Source organism: Stegostoma tigrinum, chromosome 2 (assembly GCF_030684315.1).
Source record: "Stegostoma tigrinum isolate sSteTig4 chromosome 2, sSteTig4.hap1, whole genome shotgun sequence".
NCBI classification, from domain to species: domain Eukaryota; kingdom Metazoa; phylum Chordata; class Chondrichthyes; order Orectolobiformes; family Stegostomatidae; genus Stegostoma; species Stegostoma tigrinum.
Window position 1 is genome coordinate 19,606,204 of NC_081355.1, and position 27,551 is coordinate 19,633,754.

Consider the following 27,551-nt stretch of genomic DNA (forward strand, 5'->3'; position numbering starts at 1 on the left):
TGGTTGGTGACTATGAAAAGCAAACAATTCACATTTTATTTTATAACTTTCTTTAATAGTTTTTAATATATTTTAATTTTTATCGTGAGCTTGCTGAACACAATGAATGGGCTGCGTGTAAAAACAGTGCATTCAAATACACTCCAATGGCTGATAACAGATGATCAAACACGTTCTATACATTTATAATCTCTCCATCATTATTAAGAGCCCCCGAGCAAGTTAATAAGATAGTCTCAGTGTTTAAGGTGTTGGGTAGTTCAGTTGAGCCCCCGCTGGGCAGCTCTTTGACGCCTGTTCACTGGGGGTTGTTCACACCCAGATCCTGCAAGCTTTTCAGCTGGTGTCATCTTGATTCCCGCTTCCTGCAGGATCTTTCAGCGCCCTGATGCAACTGTTAACAAGAACCATCTGATGCCACGAAACCGAGCCTCAGGTTCGGTACAAAGTGCAGCTTTCTTGAGGCTGGCGATCGATGTTGAGAGCAGGGTAAGTACTTTAGTGTCGCTGATGAAAAGTCATAAGCATTTCATACGTTACATTTGCCCAGTGGAGTGAACTGCTGGATTCTGGCACCTGCAGTTTCTGTACATGATATACTCACACACCAGTCCCTTTCATTTTAAAATTATTCTGCATTTACTTTTAGTCGTCTCATTTCCTCGAACACCGCCCCCCCCCCCCACCCCGCGGGATATTTTTCACTTCTCACAAGCTAGTCTACGGTATTCACTACTCGCAATGTGGTTCCCCCTCTACATTGGGGAAATGAAGCATTTGACTGCTTTGCTTTTCAGAACATCGTCTTCTGTCCCACAAAAAATAGACCCTGAGCATCCAGTTGGCTGCCACTTTAGCGCACCACCCTGTCCCCTGGCCACCATCTCTGTCTCAGGCTTGCTGCAGTGTTCCAGTGAAGCTCAGTGCAAGCTACAAGAACAACACCTCATTTCCTGCTTGGGAACCCTCCAGCCCTCTGGACTCAATATGGAGTTCAATAATTTAAAGGCCTGAACTCTCCACTGTCCTAGACCCCCACCTCACATGTCAGGCCTTGTTGTCACATAGATAATGGGAACTGCAGATGCTGGAGAATCCAAGATAATGAAATGTGAGGCTGGATGAACACAGCAGGCCAAGCAGCATCTCAGGAGCACAAAAACTGACGTTTCGGGCCTAGACCCTTCATCATTTGTTTGCCATTGCACGCTACCTATTGTTTAGCTATTAACAGTGTCCCTTCATAGCTATTCAACCTCCTAGCCAGCTCGTTATCCACTCCTTTGTCTGTTTGACCTGTTCTTCTCTCTTTGGGTTGTAGCCCAACATATTGTTTACTCCATACCCACACCACACCCCTGCACCCCATCTTCCGCATATAAACTGACATTTCCTAGCTATCATCAGTTCTGAAGAAGTGTCACTGGATCCAAAATGAATAGTCTGATTTCTCTTCACAGATGCTGCCAGACTTGCTGAGCTTTTCCAGCAACATTTTTTTTGTTTCTGATTTATAGTATCTGCAGTGTTTTTTTGGCTTTTATTTGGGACATTTTGAGTTTGGTTATGAATTTATCAACACTCGTGTAAGTTTAAATGCCAGAAACTATTCATTTGAAATAAATAGCGAGTGTGGTGATATTAACAGGTGATGGAACAATAACATTACCACAGTTGCTGCAACAACTTTTTAAAGGCAAACTTTTGCTACAAAAAATAAGGTGAGGCACCACGCAACTGGCTATACAGTGTTTGAGAATGTCAATGTTAGTAACTAACCAATCAGAAACAAACATGATGAGCTGAATGACCTTTAACTGTGCTGTCACCTTTCTATGGTGGCTGGTGATTTAATACTTCCAGTTCACCATAATTTGACAAAAAGTCAGAATTTCATTTTCTAAATTTAAATTTCTGCTAATTTCCACTGAAGGATTCCACTTACGAAAGTATCACATATAAACAGTGAACTTCTAGCAGTGAATCTAGCAGTGTTGGCTTTGGAGAAGGCACAGATCAGGTTCACCAGAATTGTTTATCAATGAGGCACTGGGGAAAACCCATGTCCTTGGGTCTCCCCATGTGCCATGTTGCGTTGCCATTGACTCCCTCTACACCCCAGCAACTGTATCCAGTTGAGCACAGGTTGTTTATGCCCTCAGCTTCCTGTTTTCTATTGGTCTGAGTTTTTGATTCATGAGCTCATCATTGTAAAGACTGTCTGCTTTCACCTCCATCATTATATCTTTCTTCACCCCTGCTGTCGACTACTTGCTACTGGAACTCCAGTCATACTTTTGTTACTCCCACACTCCACTATTCAGTGTTCTTCTGGCTGACCTTCCACCCTTCATAAGCTTAAACTTATTGAAAACTTTGCTACCCGTATCTTAACACACAATGTTTATCCAACAACCCTGTGCTTGCTGATCTACATTGATTCCCAGCATGGAAACACCCGTTTTGAAATTCTCACCCTTATATTTGAATCCTTCAGTGCCCTCTCCCTTCTATCTCTGACAGGCCCCTTAGATTACAACACTCCTCCATTTGTAAATTCTTGTTCATCTCCTACTCCTTTTGTCTGACCATTTGCAACCATATCTTCATCCACCTAAGCTCTGGAATTAATTCCACCAACTGTAATTTTCTCTGCTTGTTTAAACTTACCTGTTTGACAAAACTTTTGTCTCCTCTCCTAATATCTCCTTTGCATCTATGTCTTTGGCCCTCCCCATGTGTCATGTTTTGCCTGATGTGTAATTATAACCCTGTTAAATACCTGTTCCATTATAGTTTCTATATAAGGACATTGTCATAGTTGATTCTAGGGCTTAAACCATTAAGGAAGAATTGTTGCATAAACTTGATTTACGTTCCTTTGAATGTAGAGGTTATATAATGTAGTTAATTTTAATGTGACACACAAAAGGATGGAATTTACTCTTTGTTCTTTATTTATTCTCTCCTCCATTATTGCTATTTATTCACATTCTCTATTTTTCTTCTTCTGCGCTACTGCTATTTATTTAGAAAGGCATAATAAATGCAGCACGGGCCATTCAGCTCAATTAAACTGCTGGTGATATTGCCTATGAATCTCCTCTCATTCTATCAGTAGCACATAAATTAATTGATTAATTAATGAAAATTAATACTTATTTCCACTCTGAGCTTCAAAAATATTTTACATTTTGTAGTCTTGACTATAATATTTCCCTTTGCCAGTAGCAATACAGTTTGTCGGCTCTCTCAGCTACAGTAATATTGTGTTCTTTCTCTGGCTGGGGTAATATTTTCTGTATTCCTGTACTCTCTTTCTACCTGAAATATTAATGTCTGTGTTCTCTCCCTCTCTCACCCTCTTGTCATCTACAGTAACAATATGACCCCTTTTGGTAACTGAATCTGCTATGACTCTCTGAGCTCTCTCTGTCTCCACATACAGTAATATTGTGTACCTCTTCTTTCTAGACTAAAATCATGTTAACGCTCTCCCTCGCCAGCTTCAACCTATAGTAACACTGTCTGTGTTTCCCCACTCTGTCTACCTGCTGTAACAACATCGTCTGTTCCATTTCTCTGTCCACCTCCAGAAACACTGTCTGCGTTTTCTCCCCTCTCCCTGTCCACCTCCAGTAACACTGTCTACATTTCCCCTCTCCCTGTCTTCCTTCCTCAAGCGGTGAACAAGACATTGTGGGCGGAGTCTCCAGGATCTTGCCCCGCCCCTCAGCGTTGAATGACAGGTGGCAGCGCGCCTGCGCCTTGAGACCCGATTTGAAAGGATGGCGCTGATGATAACAGAGGACTGGATTCGGCGGAGGCTGGATCTGAAGGAACAGCGGCTGGGTAAGCGTGACAGGGTTCAGGTGGGGATGTCAAACCAAGGTCTCGGTCACTTTCCGTCCCGAGGGTCGGGGTCGAGTCCTTGCTGCCCGCCCCGTTCCGCTCGGAAGTGCTGTGTTTTTTTTTCCTGGGAACTGAGTTAGGCCTGGATAGCTGCTCACCAGGGTTACTGAGGGTCAGAACTCAGAGATACTGTACTGGATTCCTGGTGACATTAGGCATGTCCATTCTTCTCAGAACATCAAGTAAATAAGTCACTTACTCCCTGATTTCAAAATTGCCAAGACTTATGCTGTGATTTGCATTTATGCACTGTAGGGACTTTCATGATCACTGTTCATCTCAAAATGCTTTACAACCACTGAAGGTTAGTCAGTGCAGTAATTTAGGAAATGTGGCAGCCAGTTTGAGCAGAACAAGGTCCCACGAACAGCAGTGTGATGACAACCTGGCGTTAGTTTCCTTTGTGATGTTGTTTGCAGGATAAGCCTTTGCCAGGGGATAGCACCCCAGCTCTTCTTCAGAATGTGGCTGGATCTTTACAGTCCATTACAGAGAACATTTATGGCCTTGGAAGGATGGTGGATTTGGCAACCTAGAGCCCTGTTTGTATTGCAAAAGAGGGTCAGCCTTGATCTTTATGTTAAACTGCCATGGGATGTGAACCTGAAACTTTATGACTGGGATGAGAATGGCAAGCAATTTAGAAAATGTTTGGCATGTGAGCTGTTATTACAAAAAGAGTGGAGTACAAAAATAAATAAACTTAAATTGCTTATAAAGCAATGGCATACAGCTTTGTTTTTGGGGGTTTCCCTCCTCTTGGAGATGTCCTCTAGTTCTATTACTGCAGTTTAATTTAACAGAATTGCCTCATTGTTGTATAATGTGGGCTATTCTATGATTCCATTGACTGATTCAACACCTGTGGCATTTATTTGAAAGGAATCAACTTTCACTGAGCCAGGAATCGGTTTTAAAATATATCAACATAAACATATTTGCTGGAAAAGCTCAGCAGGTCTGACAGCACCTGTGAAGGAAAAAAACAATTAATGTTTCAGGTCCGGTGACGCTTCCTTCCAGTCCCAAAATATTAACACTTTTTTTTTCCCTTCACAGATGCTGCCAGTCCTACTGAGCTTTTCCAGCAACTTTCTCTTTGTTCTTGATTTACAGCATCCGCAGTCCGTTCGGTTTTTACCTGGTTTTAAAATGATGGGGGAAGTCACCTGACCAGCAACAGTAGCCACTTTTCTACAAACCTCCAAAGTATTAAATTATCAGAACACGTCTGGCCAGTTCCACGGACAATGTCAGTGGCCGCTGTTGAAATTCTCTATGAAATCTAAAAATGACAAACCACCCAGACATCTTGACTGTAGATATTGCCTAGGGAGAAAGGAGATCAACTGAAACTCATTATTTGGGGGTAGAAAGGGAGAGGTGCCGGCTGAGGGCACTTCCTTGATTCAAGGAGTCTTGATCTTTGATAGTTTGAAATGGTTCCTTGTACTTGTCTATCTCTTGATCACCTTCCCAACCAGTGCAAAAAACAACAATTATAGTTCTTTTCAGTCTACCCAGACATGTTATGGCTCTCTCCTGGAGCAGGTGGGACTAGAACATGGGCCTAAAGTTTTTGAGATGAGTTGTAGCTTGTGTTGTGGATAAGGTTGTGGACATGCTTGCTGAGCCAGTGGGTTTGGGTACAAAAGTTTAGTCACCCTGTTGGGTAACATCGCCAGTGTGCCTCTGTTGAAGTGTCCGTGTTGTGTCATCTCTGAAATGTGCTTGATGATTAGTGAGTTGGGTCATGTTGTGTCTTCCTGTTGCGGTCTGTCTGTCTTGGAGGTAATGGCGGATTGTGCTCTTCGGGCATCTATTTCTTGTGAAGATTCAGTGCAAAGTTCCTGTTATGCTTTGTGTAGTTCCGGGTTGCCACAATGTGTTGTGGCTTGTTTAAATAGTATCCTGATGCAGCTCCGTTTGTGGGTGTTGGCATCGTTGCTGGAGCAATTGAGTATTTGGTCTGTATGTGTAATCTTTCTATGTATGCTAGTCTGGAGTTGCCTGTTGTTCTTGCTTTCTACCATTACGTCCAGGAAAGGTAGTTGTTGAAGCATATACAAACAAATCAACAGAACACCAATAGGGTCCCAAATTTCAGGACTAATTGCAGAAGCAGTGACACAAAGGTTAAAATGGACAGCACCTCCCACTATACAATCCAAACTTTTGGGTCCAATATGTAGATGACACCTTTTGTGATTATTTAAATGCAGAAATCTAGAAGAAACCCACTGACACATAAACAACATCCCTCTCAGATTAAAAGAAGGAGAACAAAAACTGACTACCTTTCCTGGACATAATGGTGGAATGCATTAACAACGGGGAACTCCAGACCAGTGTATATAGAAAGACCACACGTGCAGACCAAATACTCAATTACACTAGCAACCACCCCAACGGCCACAAACAGAGCAGCATCAGGACTCTACTTAAACGAGCCACAACACGTTGTGGCAATCTGGAACTACACTAAGCAGAACAGGAACACTTTGTACGGAATCTTCAAAAGAAACAGATACCCGAAGAGCACAATCTGCCGTTAACTCCAAGATGGACAGACCGCAACACGACCCGAATTACTAATCACCCTACCATACATCAAGGCTATTCAGAGATGACCACAATACTAGTCAGACTCCTGAGGTATCAACAAACCGACAGCCACTCTATGACATCTACCGACAAACATAAAGGATCCCGTACCCAAAACCAGCAAAACTGGGGTTATATACTAAATACCATACGAGGACTGTGAGAAACACTACATCGGCCAAACCAGAGGAAAATTGGCAATACGGATACGTGAATACCAACAGGCCACCAAGGGACACAATCAATTTTCACTTGTCTCAGTACACACAGATAACGAGAGACACAAGTTTGACTGGGACAACACATCCATAATCACACTGGCCAGACAGAGACTTGTCAGGGAAATCGTGGAGGCCTGATACTCCGACTGGAACTCCAACAAACCCAATGAAATAGACCCTGTGCACAAATGACTGAGAAACAAAAACCAGAAATAATACTAACCACCCCAGCAAACCATGGTGTATGTGTAACAGAACGCTGATGATGTTGCCTAGCAGGGTGACAAAACGTTTGCAACCAATCTCATAGACTTGGTGAGCATGTCAATTACCTAGCATGTGAGCCTTTTTGGCTCAGACGTTGGTCACCATCATTGTAACACAGAACCCTTAAGCTATGATTATAAGCTTATTAATTGTTATAGAGGTCAGTAACATCAAGAAAGTATGCATTTGGAACAGTGCCAGCAGCTCTCTTCCCTCCAGTTCAGTACAAGTCTCTGTTACGTTTCAGAGTATGTCACAAGCAATGAAAGGATTTTACCTGAAAGGAGCCTTAAAACCTGCTTTGAAGAAAGACGACTCGGTTGTAAAAAAAAATTGTGGTTCTAGAAAGGAACTGGACTACATCTGCCACAACATCACAGGAATTTCAAGTTCTCCATTGAAGCTCATATTTATTTTTCTCTGAGTGACTTTAGCTTTTAAATTTTGTATGTACCCTTCTCCTGTAATTTAGTTTGTTTTCTTGCATGGTAGTGTGCGTATTTTGTCGGACTCTGGACGGCTTTTTAGCTTTTCAATTGCTGTAGTATACCTGAGTGAGTTTGACAGTCTCATGAGCCCCCTTATTTTTGTGAATGTGAGATTTTGCTGATTTATTTCTTCATAGAGCTTTGTGTGGTACCACCTGTTAAACTGGTAGCTAAAGTCGGACCATGCAAAATCTTTGCAACCTGGCTAAATATTACAACCTTTAAAAATGTGAACAGTTATAACCAGACGTGGTCATAACACTAATATTTCGGGATGGAACAGGGTACTTCCTAAATGGTTAAAAATGTAGAAATAGTGGAGATCCAAAGAAACCTTGATGTGCAGGTATATGAATCATTATACAATATCATAAACAGATGCAGAAAATGGCCAAAAAAACTACTGTATTTCTCACCGTTTTCTGATCTCGCAGGCTAGAATACCAGTGGCTAGAAGTAATGTATCAACCATGTAAATTTCTGGTCTGACCACACCTGGGGCTTTTGCGAGCAGTTCTGAATCTTCACGTACCTATTTTATATTAACCTTGGAGAGAGTGCAGTTTCGTTTTGCCAGAATGACGGCTTGATTCTATGATTCTGTATGAGGACAGATCGCACAAACTGTGGCCGTATTCCTTAGAATTTAGAAAATTTTTAGGGATGACTTCAATCCCAAGTTGTCAGAATTTTCAGAGATCAAGTTGGGTAAACAAACTAAAAACCAAAGAACCGCGGATGCTGGAAATTAGAAATTACTGGGAAAAACCCAGGTCTAGCAGCATCTGTGCACAGTAAGCAGAGTTAACAGGATCCAGTGGCCTTTCTTCAGAACTGATTTTATTTATGAAAAGGTTGGTATGTGCGTTAGAGAAGGGATGGGGTGTAGTAAGTGATAGGTACAGATGGAGCCCAGAGAGGAAGAGAAAAAAGCAGTTGGGCAGACAAAGGAAGAAGTAAAGACCAGCCTGGGAGAATGAATAGCTACTAATGGCTTGTTTGTGGTAGCAGACCACGTGATGTCAGGGCCTGAAGTATGGGGATTGGGGCAGGGATGGTAGCAGGTAGTCAGGCCCAAAAATTGTTGAACTGTATTGAGTCAAGTTTCCAAATGGAAAATAAGGTTTTGGGTGTACCACAGCACTCAAAGGGTAGGTTAGCTATCCTAAAACAAGTTTACTGAAACAAACTTGCTGTGTACACTCCAGGTTCAAGATAGCAGGGAGATCAAAATGGGATTTTAATAGAGACAATTGATCATCTGTATGATCATTTGCCTCAGTGAATCAATGTGTTATTCGAGGGACCTCATACATTTGGTGAGTTTTCACCACAATTGAACTTGTCTGTGTCGCAGGAAAAATCTGGGCCTTTTATATTTGTTTGCATTCACTTCCACATGTTGTTAATTTGTTCACAGACCTTTCTTGTACAATTCTTGGTGTAATTTCTTAGTTGCCTCTTCTGTTGAATGTCTCTCCTTGTTTTATAGACAATAGACAATAGGTGCAGGAGTAGGCCATTCGGCCCTTCGAGCCAGCACCACCATTCATTATGATCATGGCTGATCATCCACAATCAATATCCTGTTCCTGCCTTATCCCCATAACCCTTGATTCCACTATGTTTTAAGAGCTCTATCTATCTCTTTCTTGAAAGTATCCAGAGACTTGGCCTCCTTTGCCTTCTGGGGCAGATCATTCCATATATCCACCACTCTCTGGGTGAAGAAGTTTCTCCTCAACTCTGTTCTAAATGGCCAACCTCTTATTTTTAAACTGTGTCTTCTGGTTCTGGACTGCCCCATCAATGGAAACGTACTTCCTGCCTCCAGATTGTCCAATCCCTTAATAATCTTATATGTCTCAATCAAATCCCCTCACATCCTCCTAAACTCAAGTGTATACAAGCCCAGTCGCTCCAATCTTTCAGCATATGATAGTCCTGCCATTCTTGGAATTGACCTCGTAAACCTACGCTGCACTCCCTCGATAGCCAGAATGTCCTTCCTCAAATTTGGAGACCAAAACTGCACACAGTACTCCAGGTGCAGTCTCACCAGGGCCCTGTACAGCTGCAGAAAGACCTCTTTGCTCCTATACTCAATTCCTCTTGTTATGAAGGCCAGCGTGCCATTAGCTTTCTTCACTGCCTGCTGTACCTGCATGCTTGCTTTCATTGACTGATGTACAAGAACGCCCAGATTGCGTTGAACTTCTCCTTTACCTAACCTGACTCCATTGAGATAGTAATCTGCCTTCCTGTTCCTCCCACCAAAGTGGATAACCACACATTTATCCACATTAAACTGCGTCTGCCATGCATCCGCCCACTCACCTAGCCTGTCCAAGTCATCCTGTATTCTCATAACATCTTCCTCACAATTCACCCTGCCACCCAGCTTTGTGTCATCAGTAAATTTGCTAATATTACTTTTAATGCCTTTATCTATATCATTAATGTATATTGTAAACAGCTGCGGTCCCAGCACCGAACCTTGTGGAACGCCACTAGTCACTGCCTGCCATTCCGAAAGGGACCCGTTTATCACTACTCTTTGCTTCCTGTCAGCCAGCCAATTTTCAATCCAAGCCAGTATTTTGCCCCCAGTACTATGTGCCCTAATTTTGCTCACTAATCTCCTTTGTGGGACTTTATCAAAGGCTTTCTGAAAGTCCAGGTATACTACATCCACTGGCTGCCCCTCGTCCATCTTCATAGTTACATCCTCAAAAAATTCCAGAAGATTAGTCGAGCACGATTTCCCCTTCGTAAATCCATGCTGACTCTGACCTATCCTGTTACTGCTATCCAAATGATTTGTAATTTCATCTTTTATAATTGACTCCAGCATCTTTCCCACCACTGACGTCAGGCTAACCGGTCTATAATTCCCTGTTTTCTCTCTCCCTCCTTTCTTGAAAAGTGGGACAACATTAGCCACCCTCCAATCAGCAGGAACTGATCCTGAATCTATAGAGCATTGGAAACTAATTAGTCGTGCATCCACGATTTGTAGAGCCACCTCCTTAAGTACCCTGGGTTAAGTACCTTAAGTTTTTGTATTGTTTGAATGTTGTACAACTCCATATTGAGATTTAAAACTAAGTTCCTTCAAGATGTTCCTTAAAACCCACTATTTTGGACGTGCTTTTGGCCCCTGTTGAATCATTGTCAATTTTTATCTAATTACACTTCTGTGATGTTCTCTGTTGTGTTTAATTGCATTAAATGGACAATATAAGTCGAAATTGTCATTTTCTTTTGTTAATTAATTAAGCATTGAGCTCTGAGGCGTTCTTAGTCTTTCACTGATACCTTTATGTAATTTCATCTGCAAGTGTTTATTTTCTATCCCTTTGCTCTAAGCAACTTTGAATTTATCAGTAGTTTGCTATGTGGAATATCTACCAAAAATCCTTGAAGATTTTTTTCCAAAAGTATACTTTAGACACAAAATTTCATGAAAGTACCTTACATGACCATGTAATGCTGAAAGAGGGAGACTTTCTTCTAATTATGTACAGGTATTTCTCCTATAACACGATATTTGAGTTCTTGTGTGACCTTGGACAATAGAAAATTGCATTATAGGGAAGTCGGCATACCTGTACAGCAGAAAGTTTGTGTCATCCAAACACCATCCATCATTCATCAATCATGTTACAGCCAACATGCATTAATGAAACACGTTATAGCAGAAATACCTTTATATTGCTTGCTACGTTTAGAAGCACTGTCAATATTCAGTGTTCATTCTGTGCTAAGCATATAGCATGAGGGTAGAAACTTGAAAAAGCCCCTATCAGTGTACAATGGCTGAAGGGCCTTTTGACAGCGACCTTTCTTCATTGCACTTTACATCACAGGTGGCCACTTGCTTACATCATTTGAAATTTGTTATTGTCTGCTTGTTAACCCATGCTGACTACTGTTTGTTCAGGTGTTGTTCATCATATTTACTCCTGATTAGTTCTATTAAATGTGTTTTATATAAAATTAAGCTAAGCCTAATAGCATCTCTGATGAAGGGTCTAGGCCCGAAACGTCAACTTTTGTGCTCCTGAGATGCTGCTTGGCCTGCTGTGTTCGTCCAGCCTCACATTTTATTATCTTAAGCCTAATAGCATGTCTGTTTTGCTCTTAAATATGGCAATATTAAATATCAGTCTTCCGATGCCATCAGTCTTCTAATGAGTGTTGGTACTGTAGAAATTCATTCCTAATTTCATACCAGTCTAGAAAAAATACCGTAGATGCCTGGAGATTTATTTCAAGACCAATTAATCTTAATTTTAGTTATTGTACTTGGGATATGTTTTTGTAGATATTGCCACTCCTGACTGCTCCCTAGCAGTTTTAAAGCTAGTTTGCATCTCTTATGTCCTTACTTCCCTTAACTGCCTTTCTTCTTTGGATACTGAATTATTTTCCTGTTTCACTTAGTTGCAACTATGATGCAGCATTATGCAATTCTTTTGCATCTCTGTTCACCTTCTTAATATAGTTTTCAACTTCATGATTTCACCTTATCAAACTCTAATTGGAGTTAAACAAAGTAAAGAAAATTGAGAAATAGCAATTTACTGTGTCATGGTGCTTTTACTTCTGACTATTTAAAGGCTCATTAGTAGGCCAACGTTGGCATAGGTTCCAAAAACTGAGAGGCAGTTCATAACTAATATGTAAAACATATTCTATATGAGTCATCATTTCTTGACATGAGCCTCTGGGTAGGGTTGGGATGGCAGAAACCCTAGAATAATCTGAACAAGTTTGATGCTTAAGGGTGGGACTGCACTTTTGAAATAAACATTACACTTTGGATGAATGGTACAATGTTATTATAAGGAACTGTAAAGCATGTTGAGCTTTTGTTTGTTTTTAATCTTAAATTTATTTTGGGGTTCAGTCAATTCTTGCTTCTGTTGCTTACTAAACACGATTTAACAGGTTCTAGAACAAAATGTGTGTTATTTAAGGAGGGTATTTTTCATCAGTTGTAGTATAAGCCCATCTCTTGCTTGGTAACCTCATCCATCTTGCCACCCTCTGAAAACCCTCCTGCTCCTCTAATTTTGGCCTCGCTCATCCCAGTTTTCATTGCTCTCCCATTGGTGGCTATCTTGCAACTGTCTACAAATTAACCTCTGGAATCTTGTTCTTAAATCTGTCTGCGTTTTGCACTTTAAGATGGTTCTTAAAACCTATTTCTTTGACAGTATTTTTGGTCACACTTCCTAACATCAACTTTATTTGGCTTGGTATTGTACTTTGCTTGATAATGTTCTTCTGAACTGCTTGGACTATTTTGCTCCGTTATAGGTATGATATTGAATACTAACTGCTATTATTGACAATAACCCATTCTGTGTCCAATGTATCTTGGTGGTTAAAGTGGTTCATTGTCATGCCGTTAGTTTTAAAAAAAAATTTTTTCTGCTTATTCCTCTCCTCCTTGGATGTGCAATCCCTTAACATGCCCATCACCAAGAGGATGGGTATAGAGCTATCTGCTTCTTACTGGAAAGAAGGCTTGAACCTTCCCCATCCACCATCACCCTCCTCCTAGCTGAGCTTGTTTTCTCTTTGAACAATTTCTCCCTTAACTCCTCTTGCTTTTTCAGATCAAAGGTGTGATGATAGTTATCTGCATGAATTCCAATTGTACCATTCTTTTTGTGGGCTACATTCCTTGTTCTCATCCTACTTGGGTCCCTCCCTGTAACTCTTTCTTTCGTACATCAATGACTTCACTGCTGCTTCCTTCTCTTGTTCAAAAGTGGAAAAAAAATCAATTTCGCTTCCAGAACCCCTTTTTCTTTCTGGGGATTGACTGGACACAAATATCTACTACAAACCCACTGATTCCCACACTAAGCTGAACTATATATCCTCTCACCCTGATTCATGTAAAGATTCCAGACCATTTTTCCCAGTTTCTCCATTTCCATTATACCTGTTTTGATTATTCCACCTGTTGCAGGGTTGGGTGGCTTCAGAAGTGTACACTTCTTTTCTGAACTGTAGATTGCTATCCACCCTGTTGTTTTTGTTTATTACTCATTCATGGGGTGAAAGCGCCACTGGCTAGGCCAAGCATTCACTGCCCATTCCAAATTAGCCAGAGGGCAGTCAATGTCAAACACTTTGTAGTACTGGAGTCACATGCAAGAAAGATCAAGTAAGGATGCTAACTTTCTTCCCTAAAGGACATTAATGGACCAGATGGGTTTTTCCAACAATTGACAGTGACTTCATGGCCATAATTGGATTGTTTATTCCAGATTTTTATTGAAATCAAATTCTACCATCTTCCATGGTACAATTTGAACCCAGGCCCCCAACATTAACTGGGTCTCTGGATTAACACAACTGGGCCACTGCTTCCCCATTGATAGAATCCTTATTCACGTCCAACTCATTTCCTGCACTTCAGCCCTCAACCCTTTTCCTTCATCCCAGAACACAGATATGGTCCTCCTGGGACTCGGTTTGCACCTCACCTATATCCACGTCCATAGGATCATGAGCCATAATTTTTGCCAGCTTCAAGGGAATGCCACCAGCAGACACATGCTCTCCTTCCTTCCCTTGTCAGCATTTTGCAGGGACTGGTCTTTCTGGACTCTCAATATCTTCCCATGCCATTGCAAAAGCTACAAGACTTTCCCGTTTACCTGTTCCTCCTCACTAACCAAGGTTGCAGGCACTCTTTCCAGGTGAAGCAGTGATTTACCTGCTCTTCACTCAATCCAGTCTATTATTCACTGCTCACAATGTGGTCTTCTCAACACCTACATCCTGTCCATAAAAATGACCCGGAGTTTCAAGTTGTCTGCGATTCTAATACAACAGTGTTCCCCAACCAACATTTTTGTCGGGCCAGCTGCAATGCACCTGCGAGGTTCAGTGTGAGCTGGAAGAACAACTTTTATTTTCCACTTTGACGCTGGGCAGTCTTCAGGACTCAGTTCTGAGTTCAACAATTTTAGAACCTGAACACCACCTTCTGTGTCCTTTGCCCACCTCTATGCTGCATATTTTGTTCTGCCATGGGCTACTTTCAGCCCTGACAAACCATTTATTCCTCCTGATTTATTCCCGTAATCAGCTATTTTCTTCCCTGGCTTACTACTAGCCATCTCTTTTGTCTACCTAATTTTGTTTATCTGCCTCTGGTTCCATCTCCACATTTCCACTCACTTATTTTTCCCCTAATTCCATTACCATGAATCCCATCTTTTCCTACCTGTTATTGGTTCCAAAGAAGGGTCACTGGACTTGAAATGTTAACTCTGTTTTCTCTCTGCAGATTCTGTCAAAGGTGCTGAGTTTCTCCAGCAGTTTCTGTTTTTGTCAATGTACCCCTTTAAGTTTGATTTTGTATGTGACCAATTCATTTCAATGCTAGGACCTTTTGAATGTTGTTGTACAAGGAACAATACAGCACAGGAACAGGCCCTATGGCTCTCCAAGCATGCAATGATGTGTTTTGCCGTTTCTTACTAAAACCGTCTTCACTCACAGGCTCTGTATCCATCTGTTTCCTTCCTTTTCATGTACTTGTCCAGGTGCTTCTTGAATGCTGCTATTGCTTCTACCACCACCTCCTCTGGCAACGCATTCCAGGCACTCACCACCCTTTGTGTGAAAAACCTGTCCCGCACATCTCTTTTAAACTTCCTCCCTTACATCTTGAATCTGTGTCACCTAGTAATTGACCCCTCTACCCTGAGAAGAAGCCTCGTATTTTCCACTCTATCCATGTCATTCTCAAACTAATACACTTCTATGAGGTTGCCCCTCAACCTCCTGCAATGCAGTGAAAACAAATCCAGTCTATCCAACATGTCCTCATAGGTAAAATCCCCCTTACCAGGCAAAATGCTGGTAAACCTTTTTTTCTGTACCCTCTCCAAAACATCTACATGCTTCTGGTTATGTGGCTGTGTATGACTAATTTCTTTAATAGAAGAATTTGAGAGTAATCTGCATGTTATCTTCAAGATTGCTGATCAGAAGGAACATTGAGGGTGACCATTTTGACCACGTGCAATCAAACATCAGTTCATTGAAATTGCATGCTTGCCATGAAAGCTGATTTTGCTATTGACTTAGTACACTCATATGAAAACATGAATCATGGTTCAAATAACAAATGGATATATGCATTTAAGTTCTTCGGAAAAGATTCTTAACAAATGTTTTTTTTCCGTGTGAAACAGTTAGTTTCTTTCCAGTATGCCTAGTTCAGTCCATCACCTCCTAATTCTCTTTGCATTTTTGGCCTCACTCTGCCTGAGCTGTTGGACTGGTACACTATGTGCTAAATTGTGTCATTTGCCCCTATGCTCTGACTTTCTCCTTTTAATTTATTGATTTGCACTTAGCTGGGTTCACCTCTTTTACCTTCTGTTTGTTAAGTGATTTGGGATTTAGTTGATCCATGAGTTGGGAAGCAGCTTTGCAAATCTGTTGAGTCAGCTTTGTAATGTTTATATCAATCAGGAGAACAGAGTGCTGCGAATCTAGGAAGCCAAATAGCAAATAGAAAACATGGATATCTCAAGCTGGAAAATTAGAGTGTGCATGCTGCATGTGGATATCTTAAGTACAGTCTATGACCATCCACAAGTCAGAATACAAGTCTGAATTGTAGAACAAGGTATAGAGTCTATTAATCATGATGATGTTAGCATGACAGTCAGAATTGGTACCATGAAATGGGGGGAAAATGCTATTGGTCCCTCTAGCTAACCTGTGACCTGTCCTGGAATATCTTTAAGTGTGGAGCATAAGTTAGATGGCCTTCTGCAAATGAATGTACTCTTCTTCTTCAATGTGAAGAGTCACATTTGAACATTGGGATGCTGTGGGTGCTTGTGGAGTCTGTGTCCTTGCAAGGATCATTTCCTGGAAAAATGGAGAGTGAGGTTGTGGAGATTTTTAGCTATTGGGGAAGGAAAACTTTTTCAAAGCAACATTACAGTTAATTGCTGAAGGACTTGCTTGTGGATTAACTGGAAATTGTTTGGCATATTGTTTCAGTTTTTTTTAACTAAGTAGGAACACCAAAGTGAAAGTCATAATTGACTTATGAATTGTTACATAACTCAGTTTGTGAATGCAGTGAAAACTGACTTTGTTTTTGTCTTCCAGCGGATGTACGTTCTTTGTTTCTTCCAGGAAGTTATGAAGAAAAGATCACACATCTTGGAAAATCCCTTAAGAATTTCACCCGTCTTAAAACACTAGACCTATCTCGTAATTCTCTTGTTACATTAGAGGTCAGTTTCACACTTGTTTTGTGTCAATTTCTAGCCTATTTTGCTTTGCAGTATTACTGTTAAATATTTTATTCAGTTCAGTGCTGCAGACATTGTGTAAGAACCTTCTGCAATACAGACAAATGCATGTGATCAAATGAATCCCTGTAGTGAAACATTTATTACAGTATGGTATACGTGAAAATTTGTCTATTGTACTTTTAAGAAAAAAAATTTAAGACCATAAGAAAATGGAGCAGAATTAGACCATTCAGCCCATCAAATCTGCTCTGATTGTGGCAGATATGTTTCTCAACCCCATTCTCCTACCTTCTCCCCTTAACCCTTGATCCCCTTACTAATCAGAACTTATCCATCTCTGTCTTAAATACATTTAATGGCTTGGCCATCACCTTATTTAGTAACTTCCTTTGCATCACCTTGTGAAAGGTATTCTGGAAGTCCAAGTAGATCATGTCCACTGGCTCTCCTTTTTCTAATTTACGCATTACCTCCTCGAAGAATTTTAACAGATTTGTCAAAAATCTTCTCCTTGGGTTACCTGCAATAGCTGCATATTCAATCAGGTGAACTTCTTATGTCTTCAGAGTTTCTGTAGTTGCAGCTGAGTGGTTAGGCAATAAAGTGCCCAATGTGATTGCCATATTCTTGTGGAGGTTCAAATCCTACCAGCATTGGTCCACACTACCGTTCTAGCCTATGGAAGCTCTGCCACAGAAAGTAGTTGAGGCCAAAGCGTTGAGCACTTTCAAGAAGGAGTTAGATATAGTTTTTGGGACTGAAAGATTCAAAACGGGTGGTGAGAAAATAGAAATAGGGTACTGAGTAGGATAGTCAGCCATGATTAAATTGAATGGCAGAGCATGCTTGAAGGGCTGAATGCCCTCACAGTCGCATGTTTCCACCAACAATCAATTCTTGATCTGCAGATTGATGGGCATCTAAGGCAAGACTTTCCTTCCGTCCCTTCTCTCCTGCTGCTCTGCCTCATCATTAATTTGTTTTGGCTCAAACATGTTGCAGCTTGATGGCCAAGTTGTCACTGTTCTATTCAATTGTTGGCAAATTCCTCCCAGTCATTAATATCAATGTTGCTGCATGTCAAGGAATGCTTCAAAGTATAATGGAAGTGTTTTCTTTGCCCTTTCCTGTACTGTCGACCATTTGAGAAGTTGGAGAACAGGATGGGTCAAAAGTACTTTCCAGCCATACGGATATTGTGCCAGTCCTTTGGAATTGATTTTTGTAGAAGTTTTGTCAACATTTTAAGACTCAAAGTACTCCTGACTGAATGACTTTGTCTAAATTCAGTGCAGGTGCAACATTGCTGCTGTTGTACACTGCCTTTTCCACAGTGAAATGTCCTTTGTGTAAACATTCAAGGTATGTTTATATGAGCCCACATAATTCTCTAAAATATAATGTATGGATGATATCTCTTTTCATGAGTCCAGGCCCCTCAGCAGTACAAAAGTGTGGTGATGATATCTACTTTGTCTATTAGGATTTCTGTTGACTCCCAAAGGCCTTTGTTAGAACATATGTCCAATTTCTATAGCTCCTTGACAGGTTTGGAGTGGAAAGGCTGTTCAAGATATAGGCTTGGAGGTGAAGAATCAATGAGGTTAGGTATCCAAGGGAAGCTAGCAGTTGTGACTTTATAATTGTGTTTTTGTTTAATTAGCTGGAAAGAAATTGAGGTTGGGTGCAGGATCAGCATAAAATAGTGTGGAATGTTTAAATACGTTTGTGGACTATTTTAGTTCACAGGTAGTACGTTTCAATCTTCATAGTTTCCAAATGTTGTCATGTCGTACACTTCCTCCTCTGCAAACACAGCAACCTACTGTTTTTATTCCAGTAGTTCATTTGGTCCTTGCAGCTGCTATTTCCTCCTTCGCTTTTTAATTGAGTAACAATCTTGATTATGCAGGTAACAAAAACAGGACAAAAAAATTCAGATCTGAAGTTGAGCTGCATACGCACACACTGTTAATATAATTGATCCAAATAGTTTGGGTATAATTGATTTGAATTCCATATATCATCAATAGCAATTGTATACCATTGGGAGGGTTTCTGAGAACAAAGAGTGGTAGTAGAAGAGCAACATATTTCAGTTAATCTTGTCTGAGATAGAAGCAACAACTCACATAGAGTGGACAATATTTATTGGGGGTAGGACATTGAAGGATGTGGGTGTACAGCAACATAGAGTGGGAGTTGATAAGTGGAGACTGGAAGATTGGGAACTCAAACTGATGGATTTGCAACTAGTGACAAGTAATTACTGCCTTTTCTTTGAGTGATAGCCTGGGTGCAGCAGAAGCTGTCATTGCACAGATGTTTTGGAAGAGGACAAACAGAGACTTGAGTTGCGGCCTGAATGTTTGCTAAGCTTGAAAGCAGTTGTTCTTTTTTAACCTTTTTTTTCAAATCTTAGAAATCATTTAAGGTGGATCTCTAAAACCTTCTCACAAATGCAAAAGAGCTGGAAATCTCCTATTTAGTAATTCCTGTTATGTTTCCTTGTGACAATCACCATATCCATATTTGTCTTGATCAAGCAATAGTTAGTCAATTGTTAGTTGTACTGTGAACGTGTCGCAAGGTAACATTTTTACCCAAAAATGTGCTGGCTTTTCATAACATTTTCAAAGAAAAAAATTTGCAAAACATTATGAATTGAAAATAATAGGGTGACAAAATTCAGTTTTTCTCCATGTTATGTACATATTGCAAACTGCAAACTAATATACTGTAAATATCAAGAATATATTGCCTTCTGGGCATACAGCCAAAAAAAGACTTGAATTGAAAATTACAGCATGTGCAATGAAATTAAACTTTTCTCCATGCAGCATTGAGGCACTTCATTGTGAGGATAAAGAAAATTTAAAGTCCAATGTCAATTCTGTGTTGAGCATTACGGCTAGTGTCATTGGAGTCATTACAGCTAGCTACAGCATTACAAAGTGTCCAGCCCCTTGATGCACAGTGAATGAAAGACCCTAGATAGTGACGCAAGGTCAAGTTTTATCTATTTAAACTGGAATAGGGTTTGTCTTATTTCAGCGTGACATAGTCATTTCCTGCAACGGTACTTTTGCCTGTTTTTGAATAAAACTGCTTTGGTCCTAGTGTCAGAGATTTGCTATAAAGTTTCACAGCTGTAAGAGCCCATGATGTTGCAAATCCTGTATCTTAAATCCTCAGAGGAAATCTCTCTACAAAACCATAAGACATCGGAGCAACAGTGACCCTATGATCTGTTTTGCCTTTCAATGATGACATGATCGAACTGATAATCTTAAACCCCATTTCCCGCGTTTTCCTTGTAACCATTGATTCCCTTACTGATTTAAAAACTGTTGATCTTAGTCTTGATTACATTCAGTGGGCCAGCCTTGACAGCCCTCTGTGGTAAAGAATTCCACAGATGTACTATCCTCTGGGAGAAGAATTCCCTCCTCTGTCTTAAATTTGAAATTCTGACTATCAGCTGGCTGGTCCTAAACACTCCCACAGTGGGAAATTATCTTTCTCTAACTACCCTGTCACGTCCCCTAAGAACCTATTATGTTTCAATAAAGTTGCCTTTCATTCAACTACATTCCAATGAGCACAGACCCAATCTACTCAACTTCTACTCGTAAGACAGTTTTTCCATGCCTGGTGTCAGCCTAGTGAACCTTCTCTGAACTGTCTCCAATTCCAGTAATCTTTACCTAAATAAGTGACCCAAAGCTGTTCAGTGTATTCTAGCTGAGGCCTGGCTGGCACCTTGTATAATTTAAGCAAAACCTCCCTATTTTTAAGCTCCATTGTCTTTTATTCCAGGAATAACAGCCAATATTCCAGTTGTGTTCCCTGTTATCTCTGATTTATGGATGAGCACTCCCAGAACCTTCTGTTATGTAGTTTTTCCCCATTTAGATAATGCTCAGCTCTGTTATTCCTTTGGCAAAACAGCATAACCTCTCACTTTCTGACATTGATATTCCATCTGCCAATTTTTTTACCTACTTGCTTAACCTGTGTGTATCATTCTGCAGACTCCCTGTCATTCTCACCCCTTGCCTTCCCACCTATTTGTGTGTTATTTGAAAACTTAACTGTAGTGTATTCGCTTTGCTCATCCAAATCATTAATATGTATTGTAAATAATTATGGTCCCAGCACTGATCCCGTGTGACTCTTAGTGAAAGGTTGCCATCCTGAAAATGCCTCCCTTTATCTTAAGTTTCTGCCTTCTGTTAGCTAGCCAATCCTCGATCCATGCTATTATACTACTTGCCACAACATGGGCTGTTAGCTTATCAAAGAGTCTAATGTATGATACCTTAGCAAAAGCTTTCTAAAAATACAAATTTATTGCATCCACAGCTTGTCCTTCTATCTATCATACTTCTCTGTGCTTCTATGAAGTCTAGTAACATTGTCGGGAATGTATTCTTCTCATGTTGACTCTGCTTGATCATACAGTTTGTTTAAAAATGCTGTGCTATTATGGTCCTTTATGACACTAACATTTTTCCTAATAACAATTTTTCTACAGTCAGTTATTGTTCTTATTTCCTCTCCTCTCCTTGATTGTTTTGTAATTTTGAAATGCTATCTGTGCCTCCTACTGTGAAGACTGACTGAAGTATTTATTCAACTACTCTGGCATTTTCTGGTTCCTCATTGTAATTTCCCCAGCCTCCTCTTCTAAGGAGCCTTTGTTCACTTTGCGTTGTCTCTTCCTTTTTAGATATTTGAAGTAGGTCTTGCTATCCATATTGATATTATTTGCAAGCTTAGCTTCAAAGTTTATCTTCTACATTTTTATTGCTTTTATTCATTTTTAAAACTTTCCCAATCTTCTGGCTTACCACTTATCTTTGTCAAATTATATGCTTTTTCTTTCAAAGTGATGATATCATGGTTTACCATAGTAGCTTTATCTCCTTCCTGGAACCCTTCTTTCTCACTGGGATATATCTTTGCTGTGAGGCATGAACTGTTTTCTTAATCATTTGCCATTGTTTCTGAATCTTCTTTACTGTTAAACTCATTTCCATTTCACTCTAACCACCCTTGCTCCAGTTCCTTTAGTTGCCTTTATTATAATCTTAGCACAATTGTTTCTGACTGTTACAGGTTACATACGGGTTCTTCCCTCCACAACTGAATGGTGAATTCTACCATGTTATAGGTTGCTAATGGGACCATTTGCTCTGACATCATTTACTACATTACGTGTCACCAGATCCAAAATAGTTTGATCTCTGATTGGAAGCGCAACTTATAACTCTCTGTAAACTGCCTTTAATATACTCTATGAATTCTTTCCCATGGCTACCTCTCCCTGTCTGAATCTACATGAACATTTAAAATCACCTGTGACTAATGTGCTGCCTTTGTAATATGTCCTTGTTTTCTCCTGACTTATTCTCTATCCCACCATATGCCTACTTAGATGGCCTCTTGACTATTCCTGATAGTGTCGCCGTCCTATTTTTATTTCTACCTCTTCCAATCCACAATCCTTTCTTGCTGTTGGACTCGTTCCATTCTGTGCCAACAATGCTACCTCATCACCTTATCCTTTCTGCCTCCTCTTTAGAAAAGGCACACACTCCTGAATATTTTATCCTGTTCCCAACTTTGTTTGCTTGTAACTCTGTGATGGCAATAAGAGCATCCCCAATAATCTGTATTTGTGCCATTTAGTTTATATATTTTATTCTGAATCCAAAATGCATTCAAGTGAAGAGCCAATCGTGTTGCCTTTTGACAGTTGTTTTCCCTCTTTGATTCTGTTTACTTTTGATTTTCACTGTTTATAGATATTTTCAAATCAACCAGTTCAGTGATATTATTGCATGTCTCCGGTTCAAGGAGGACTTGAACCCAGGCTTCCTGGCTTTGAGGTTGGCGTACGGTCACTGCATCACAAGAGCATCCAGTATTTGTATGCTCTATCCCTTTCCCATTTGGGGAATCATTATACAAATACCTGCCCTGTGATGCTGCGATATGCTCTTGCTTTGTAAGCCTACATATACCCCGAACCAAATAGCCACCTCACTGTCTCAATTAGTTTAAAGCCCTCATTGGAGCCCCAGTTATTGATTTGCCAGGACACTCATTCCAACATGGTGTGAAGAACAGCTCCCTTCTATCCCAATACTGGTGCCCCACAAACTGAAACCCATTCCACTCTCACCAGTCTCTGAACCACGTACGTAATTCATTGACTACATTTTTTACCAATTGCCAGTTTGTCTGTATCTAGGGTAGTAACTCTGAGACTTAGCTTGGAGGTTCTGCCTTCTAATTTAGCTCCTGACTATTCACCAGAACCTCCCTTCCTAGTCCAACTAATGTCATTGGCTCCAATGTCAATGCCAATTTACTGGTTCCATCCCTTCCATCTCCCAATTTCTTTTCTAGCCCTGAAAAGATGTCCTTGACTCTGGCGCTGGGTAGGCAACACAGCCTTTGGGACTCCCATTCATGGCAACAGAGAATATAATCTATTTCCCTACCACCACTAAACTTCTATTTCCTCCCCACTCCCCCCCACCCCCCATTTGAATGACTCCCTGTTTGGCTGTTTGCCCTCATGTGCAGAGTTATGCTCCCAGCTGAGTTGATGTTAAAAATATTTTGAACAAACAAGAAGGAATGCTGGCTTCTCAGTTTTTTTTTATACCCTGTGCTGGAAGTGTCCAGATGGAGCTGTGGGTCTTTGAGTAGCCTTCAGCTTTGCTTACAACCTAATTGTTATTGAATACCAAGTTGTGAAATGTAAGGCTTTGTCATACAGAGGTTGCGATACTAGATAAATGATCTGGTGAGGGAGTTCTAATTCTGTCATGGCATTTTGGGAATTTGAAGTTTACCTAAAAATAATTATAAAATTAACTGCTGTGACCAGAAACCTGGCCAAGTGTCTTAAAACCCCAGCGAGTTTACGATTGTCCTTTGAGGGATGGAAATATGTTGTCTGCCTATCTCTGCAACTGACTTTTACCTGTACTCTAAAATGGCGCATAGGGTCACTCAGTTGTATCAAACTACTGTAATAGTTAGAAAAGAAGGCCACCACTAGCTTCTCAGGACAACCAGGAATGGGCAATAAATCATGGTGCCAATGAGCCATTTATCCAGATAATTGAAGAAGAATTGATTGGCTTCATGTGACAGTGTTTTGGGTTTGTTTCAGGAGATATACTTCTACCTTACTGACAAAGGTTGCACATCAGTGTGAAAATGAGAACCTTAGCAAGTAAAGGACTAATTTCGCTTGAGATGATTGGAGTTAGAAAATGGCTTCCCTGAAAGTCCATAGTTTAAAAACACGGCCTGGTGTGAATATTCAGCAGGAGAGACCAAGAAGCCCAAGTTCAATTCCTATGTATTCACTTAGACCCTGACCATGTATTGTTATCTAATCTCAGCTGTGGTGGAAGTCGAGACAATTTCTCTTGACGCCTGTGAATGTTGCAGTAGAAAATTAGTCATAACACTTAGGTTGCACAGTGCTGATTCAGTCATTTGATCATGACTGATATGTTTCTCAACCCCATTCTCCCACCTTCTCTCTGTAACCTTTGATCCTTATATTAATTGAGAACCTATCTGTGTTAAAGACTTGGCTTTCATAGCTTTCTGTGGCAATGGGTTCCACAGATTCATTACTTTCTGGCTGAAGAAATTCCTTTCAGTCTCAGGCCTCTTAGTATTCTATTAGTTTCAGTGAGACTCCTCCCCGCCCCCCCATCATTCTAAACTCCATGGAGTACAGAACTAAAGCCCTCAACTGCTCCTTATATGACAAGCTTGCTATTCCCAGTCTCTGGACCACCTCCAAGGCCAGTACACCCTGTTCACAATAATCCAGATGCAGTCTGACCAGACCCCTTACACTGTCAGCAGTACATCCTTACTCCTGTCTTCTAGCCCTTTCAAAATGAATCCTAACATTCTATTTGCCTTCCAGCTGCCAGCTGAACCTGCATGTTAACCTTTTTGAGTCCTGAACTTAGGTTCTTAAATCCTTTGCACTTAAGATTTACATAGCCTTTCCCCATTTAGAAAATAGTCTATGCTTCTATTTGTTCTACCATGATGCATAACCTCACACTTTCCTGCATTTTATTCTATCTGCCAATGCTTTGTCTACTCTTCTAGCCTGTTCCAGTCCCTCTTTAGCCCCAGTGCTTCATCAATGCTACCTGTCCCTGCACCTATCTTTGTGCCATCTGCAAACTTAGCAACAATGCCCTCAGTTCCTTCATCCAGATTGTTAATGTATAAAGTAAATAGTTGTGGTCCCAATACTTCTGTCTGTGGAGCTCCACTAGACACCATCTGCCATCCTGAAAAAGAGCCTGTTATCCCCACTTTGCCTTCTGTCATTCAGCCAATCCTCTATCCATGCTGGTACTTTACACCTAATACCTTGGATTTTTATCTAGCAGCCTATAATGTGTGGCCCTGTCTAAGACCTTCTGGAAATCAAAACAGATCACGTCCACTAGCTCTCCTTTTTCTAAACTTGCTCATTACTTCCTGAAAGAATTCTCACACATTGTTTTTACCTTAATGTTTTCAGTTAGCTCAGTTGACTGGATGGCTGGCTTGTGATGAGAAATTCTAAACACTTAGGTTCAATTCTTGCATAAGCTGAGATTACCACAAAAGACTCTCCTTCTTAACCTGCCACATCACCTGAAGAATGTTGACCATCTGATTAAGCCACTGCCAGACGCCCTTCTCCAATGGGAGATCCTGTAGGGCTTTGGTGACTTAGTTCACATGCTATTAATGGAGGCTTGTGAACAAAATGACTGTCACTCTCCCGGTGCTACATGTTAGGCTCTTCCTATGCTGTATGAATAACTTCAAAAAGTAAGGGTAGGCGATGGCCTAGTGGTATTATCGCTAGACTATTAATCCAGAAACCCAGCTCCTGTTCTGGGGATCTGGGTTTAGATCCCACCATGGTGGAATTGGAATTCAAAAAAAAGTCTGGAATTAAGAATCTACTGATCACCATGAAATCATTGCCAATTGTTAGAATAACACATTTGGTTCACTAATGTCCTTCAGGGATGAAATCTGCCACCCTTGCCTGGTCTGGCCTACTTGTGACTCCAGGCCCACAGTGATGGTTGACTTTCAACTGCCCTCTGAAATGGCCTAGCCAGTCACTCAAATGTACCAATCGCTACAAAGACTGAAAGAAATGGAACTGGACGGATCACCTGGCATCGACCTAGGCACTGGAAAAGACAATAGCAGAAACGGCCTTGTCGACCCTGCTAAGTCCTTCTCACTAACATTTTGGAGTTAGTGCCAAAATTGGGAGAGCCGTCTCACAGACTAGTCAAGCAACAGCCTGACATAGTCATACTCACAGAATCACACCTTACAAACAATGTCCAAACACGTAAATAACCATCCATTGATATGTCTTGTCTCTCTGTAGTAGAACAGACCCAGCAAAGGGGGTGGCACGGTGGTATACAGTCAGGAGGGAGTTGCTCTAGGAGTCCTCAACATTGACTGTGGACCCCATGAAGTCTCATGGCTTTAGGTTAAACATGGGCAAGGAAACCTCCTGCAGATTACTGTATACTGTCCACCCTCAGCTGATGAAAGAGGATGGCAAGGACACAAAATGCACTCTGGGTGGGGGATTTCGATGTTCACTGCCAAGAGTGGCTCGGCAGCAGTACTATTGATCGAGCTGATCATGTCCTACAGAACATACCTGCTAGACTGGGTCTGCATCAGGTGGTGAGGGAACCAACAAGAGAGAAAAACACACTTGACCTCATCCTCACTAATCTGCCAGCCGCAGTTGCATCTGTTCATGACAGTATCAGTAAGAGTGACCATCACACAGTCCTTATGAAGACAAAGTCCCGCCTTCACTTTGAGAACAACTTCCATCATATTGTATGGCACTATCACCGTGCGAAATGGGACAGACTTCGCACAGAGCTAACAGTTCAAGACTGGGCACCCGTGAGGCGTTGTGGGCCATCAACAGCAGCAGAATTGTACTCCAGCACAATCTGTCACCTCATTGCCCGGCATATCCCCCACTCAACCATTACCATCAAGCCAGGGGATCCACCCTGGTTCAATGAAGTGTGCAGGAGGGCATGCAGGAGCAGCATCAGGCATATCTGAAGATGAGGGATCAACCTGGTGAAACCACAAAAAAGATCACCTGCATGCCAAACAGTGAAAGCAGAAAGTGATAGACAGAGCTGAGCAACTCCTCAACCAATGGATCAGATCTAAGCTCTGCAGTCCTGCCAAATCCAGTTGTGAATGGTGGCGGACAATTAAACAACTCACTAGAGGACGAGTCTCCACAAATATCTCCATCCTCAATGAAGGAAGAGCCCAACACATTAGTGCAAAAGATAAGGCTGAAGTATTCACAGCAATCTTCAGCCAGAAGTGCCAAGTGGATGATCTGTCGCGGCCTCTTCCAGTGGTCCCCGGCATTATAGATACCAGTCTTCAGCCAATTTGATTCACTCTACGAAATGATTGGAGACACTGAATACTGCAAAGGCTACTGGCCCTGACAACATTCCAGCAATAGTACTGAAGACTTGTGCTCCAGAACTTGTCGCTCTCCTAGCCAAACTGTTCCTGTACAGTTAGAACACTGGTATTGACTTGACAAAGTGGTAAATTGCCCAAGTATGTCTCGTACATAAAAACCAGGACAAATCCAACACGGCGAATAACCGCCC

At 41.1% G+C, this 27,551-nt stretch overlaps 1 protein-coding gene across 1 annotated transcript in view; it reads left to right on the forward strand.

Moving 5' to 3' along the window:
• Positions 1-386: 386 nt before the first annotated feature.
• The window catches only part of cep72 (centrosomal protein 72), a 161,343-nt gene continuing 134,178 nt past the window's right edge, over positions 387-27,551 (forward strand). Inside the window, exons 1-3 of the mRNA XM_048523216.2 lie at positions 387-489; positions 3,684-3,852; positions 16,655-16,782. Of these exons, the coding sequence (XP_048379173.2) occupies positions 3,789-3,852; positions 16,655-16,782 (192 nt within the window). The 5' untranslated portion in view covers positions 387-489; positions 3,684-3,788. The remainder of the gene's footprint in view (positions 490-3,683; positions 3,853-16,654; positions 16,783-27,551) is intronic.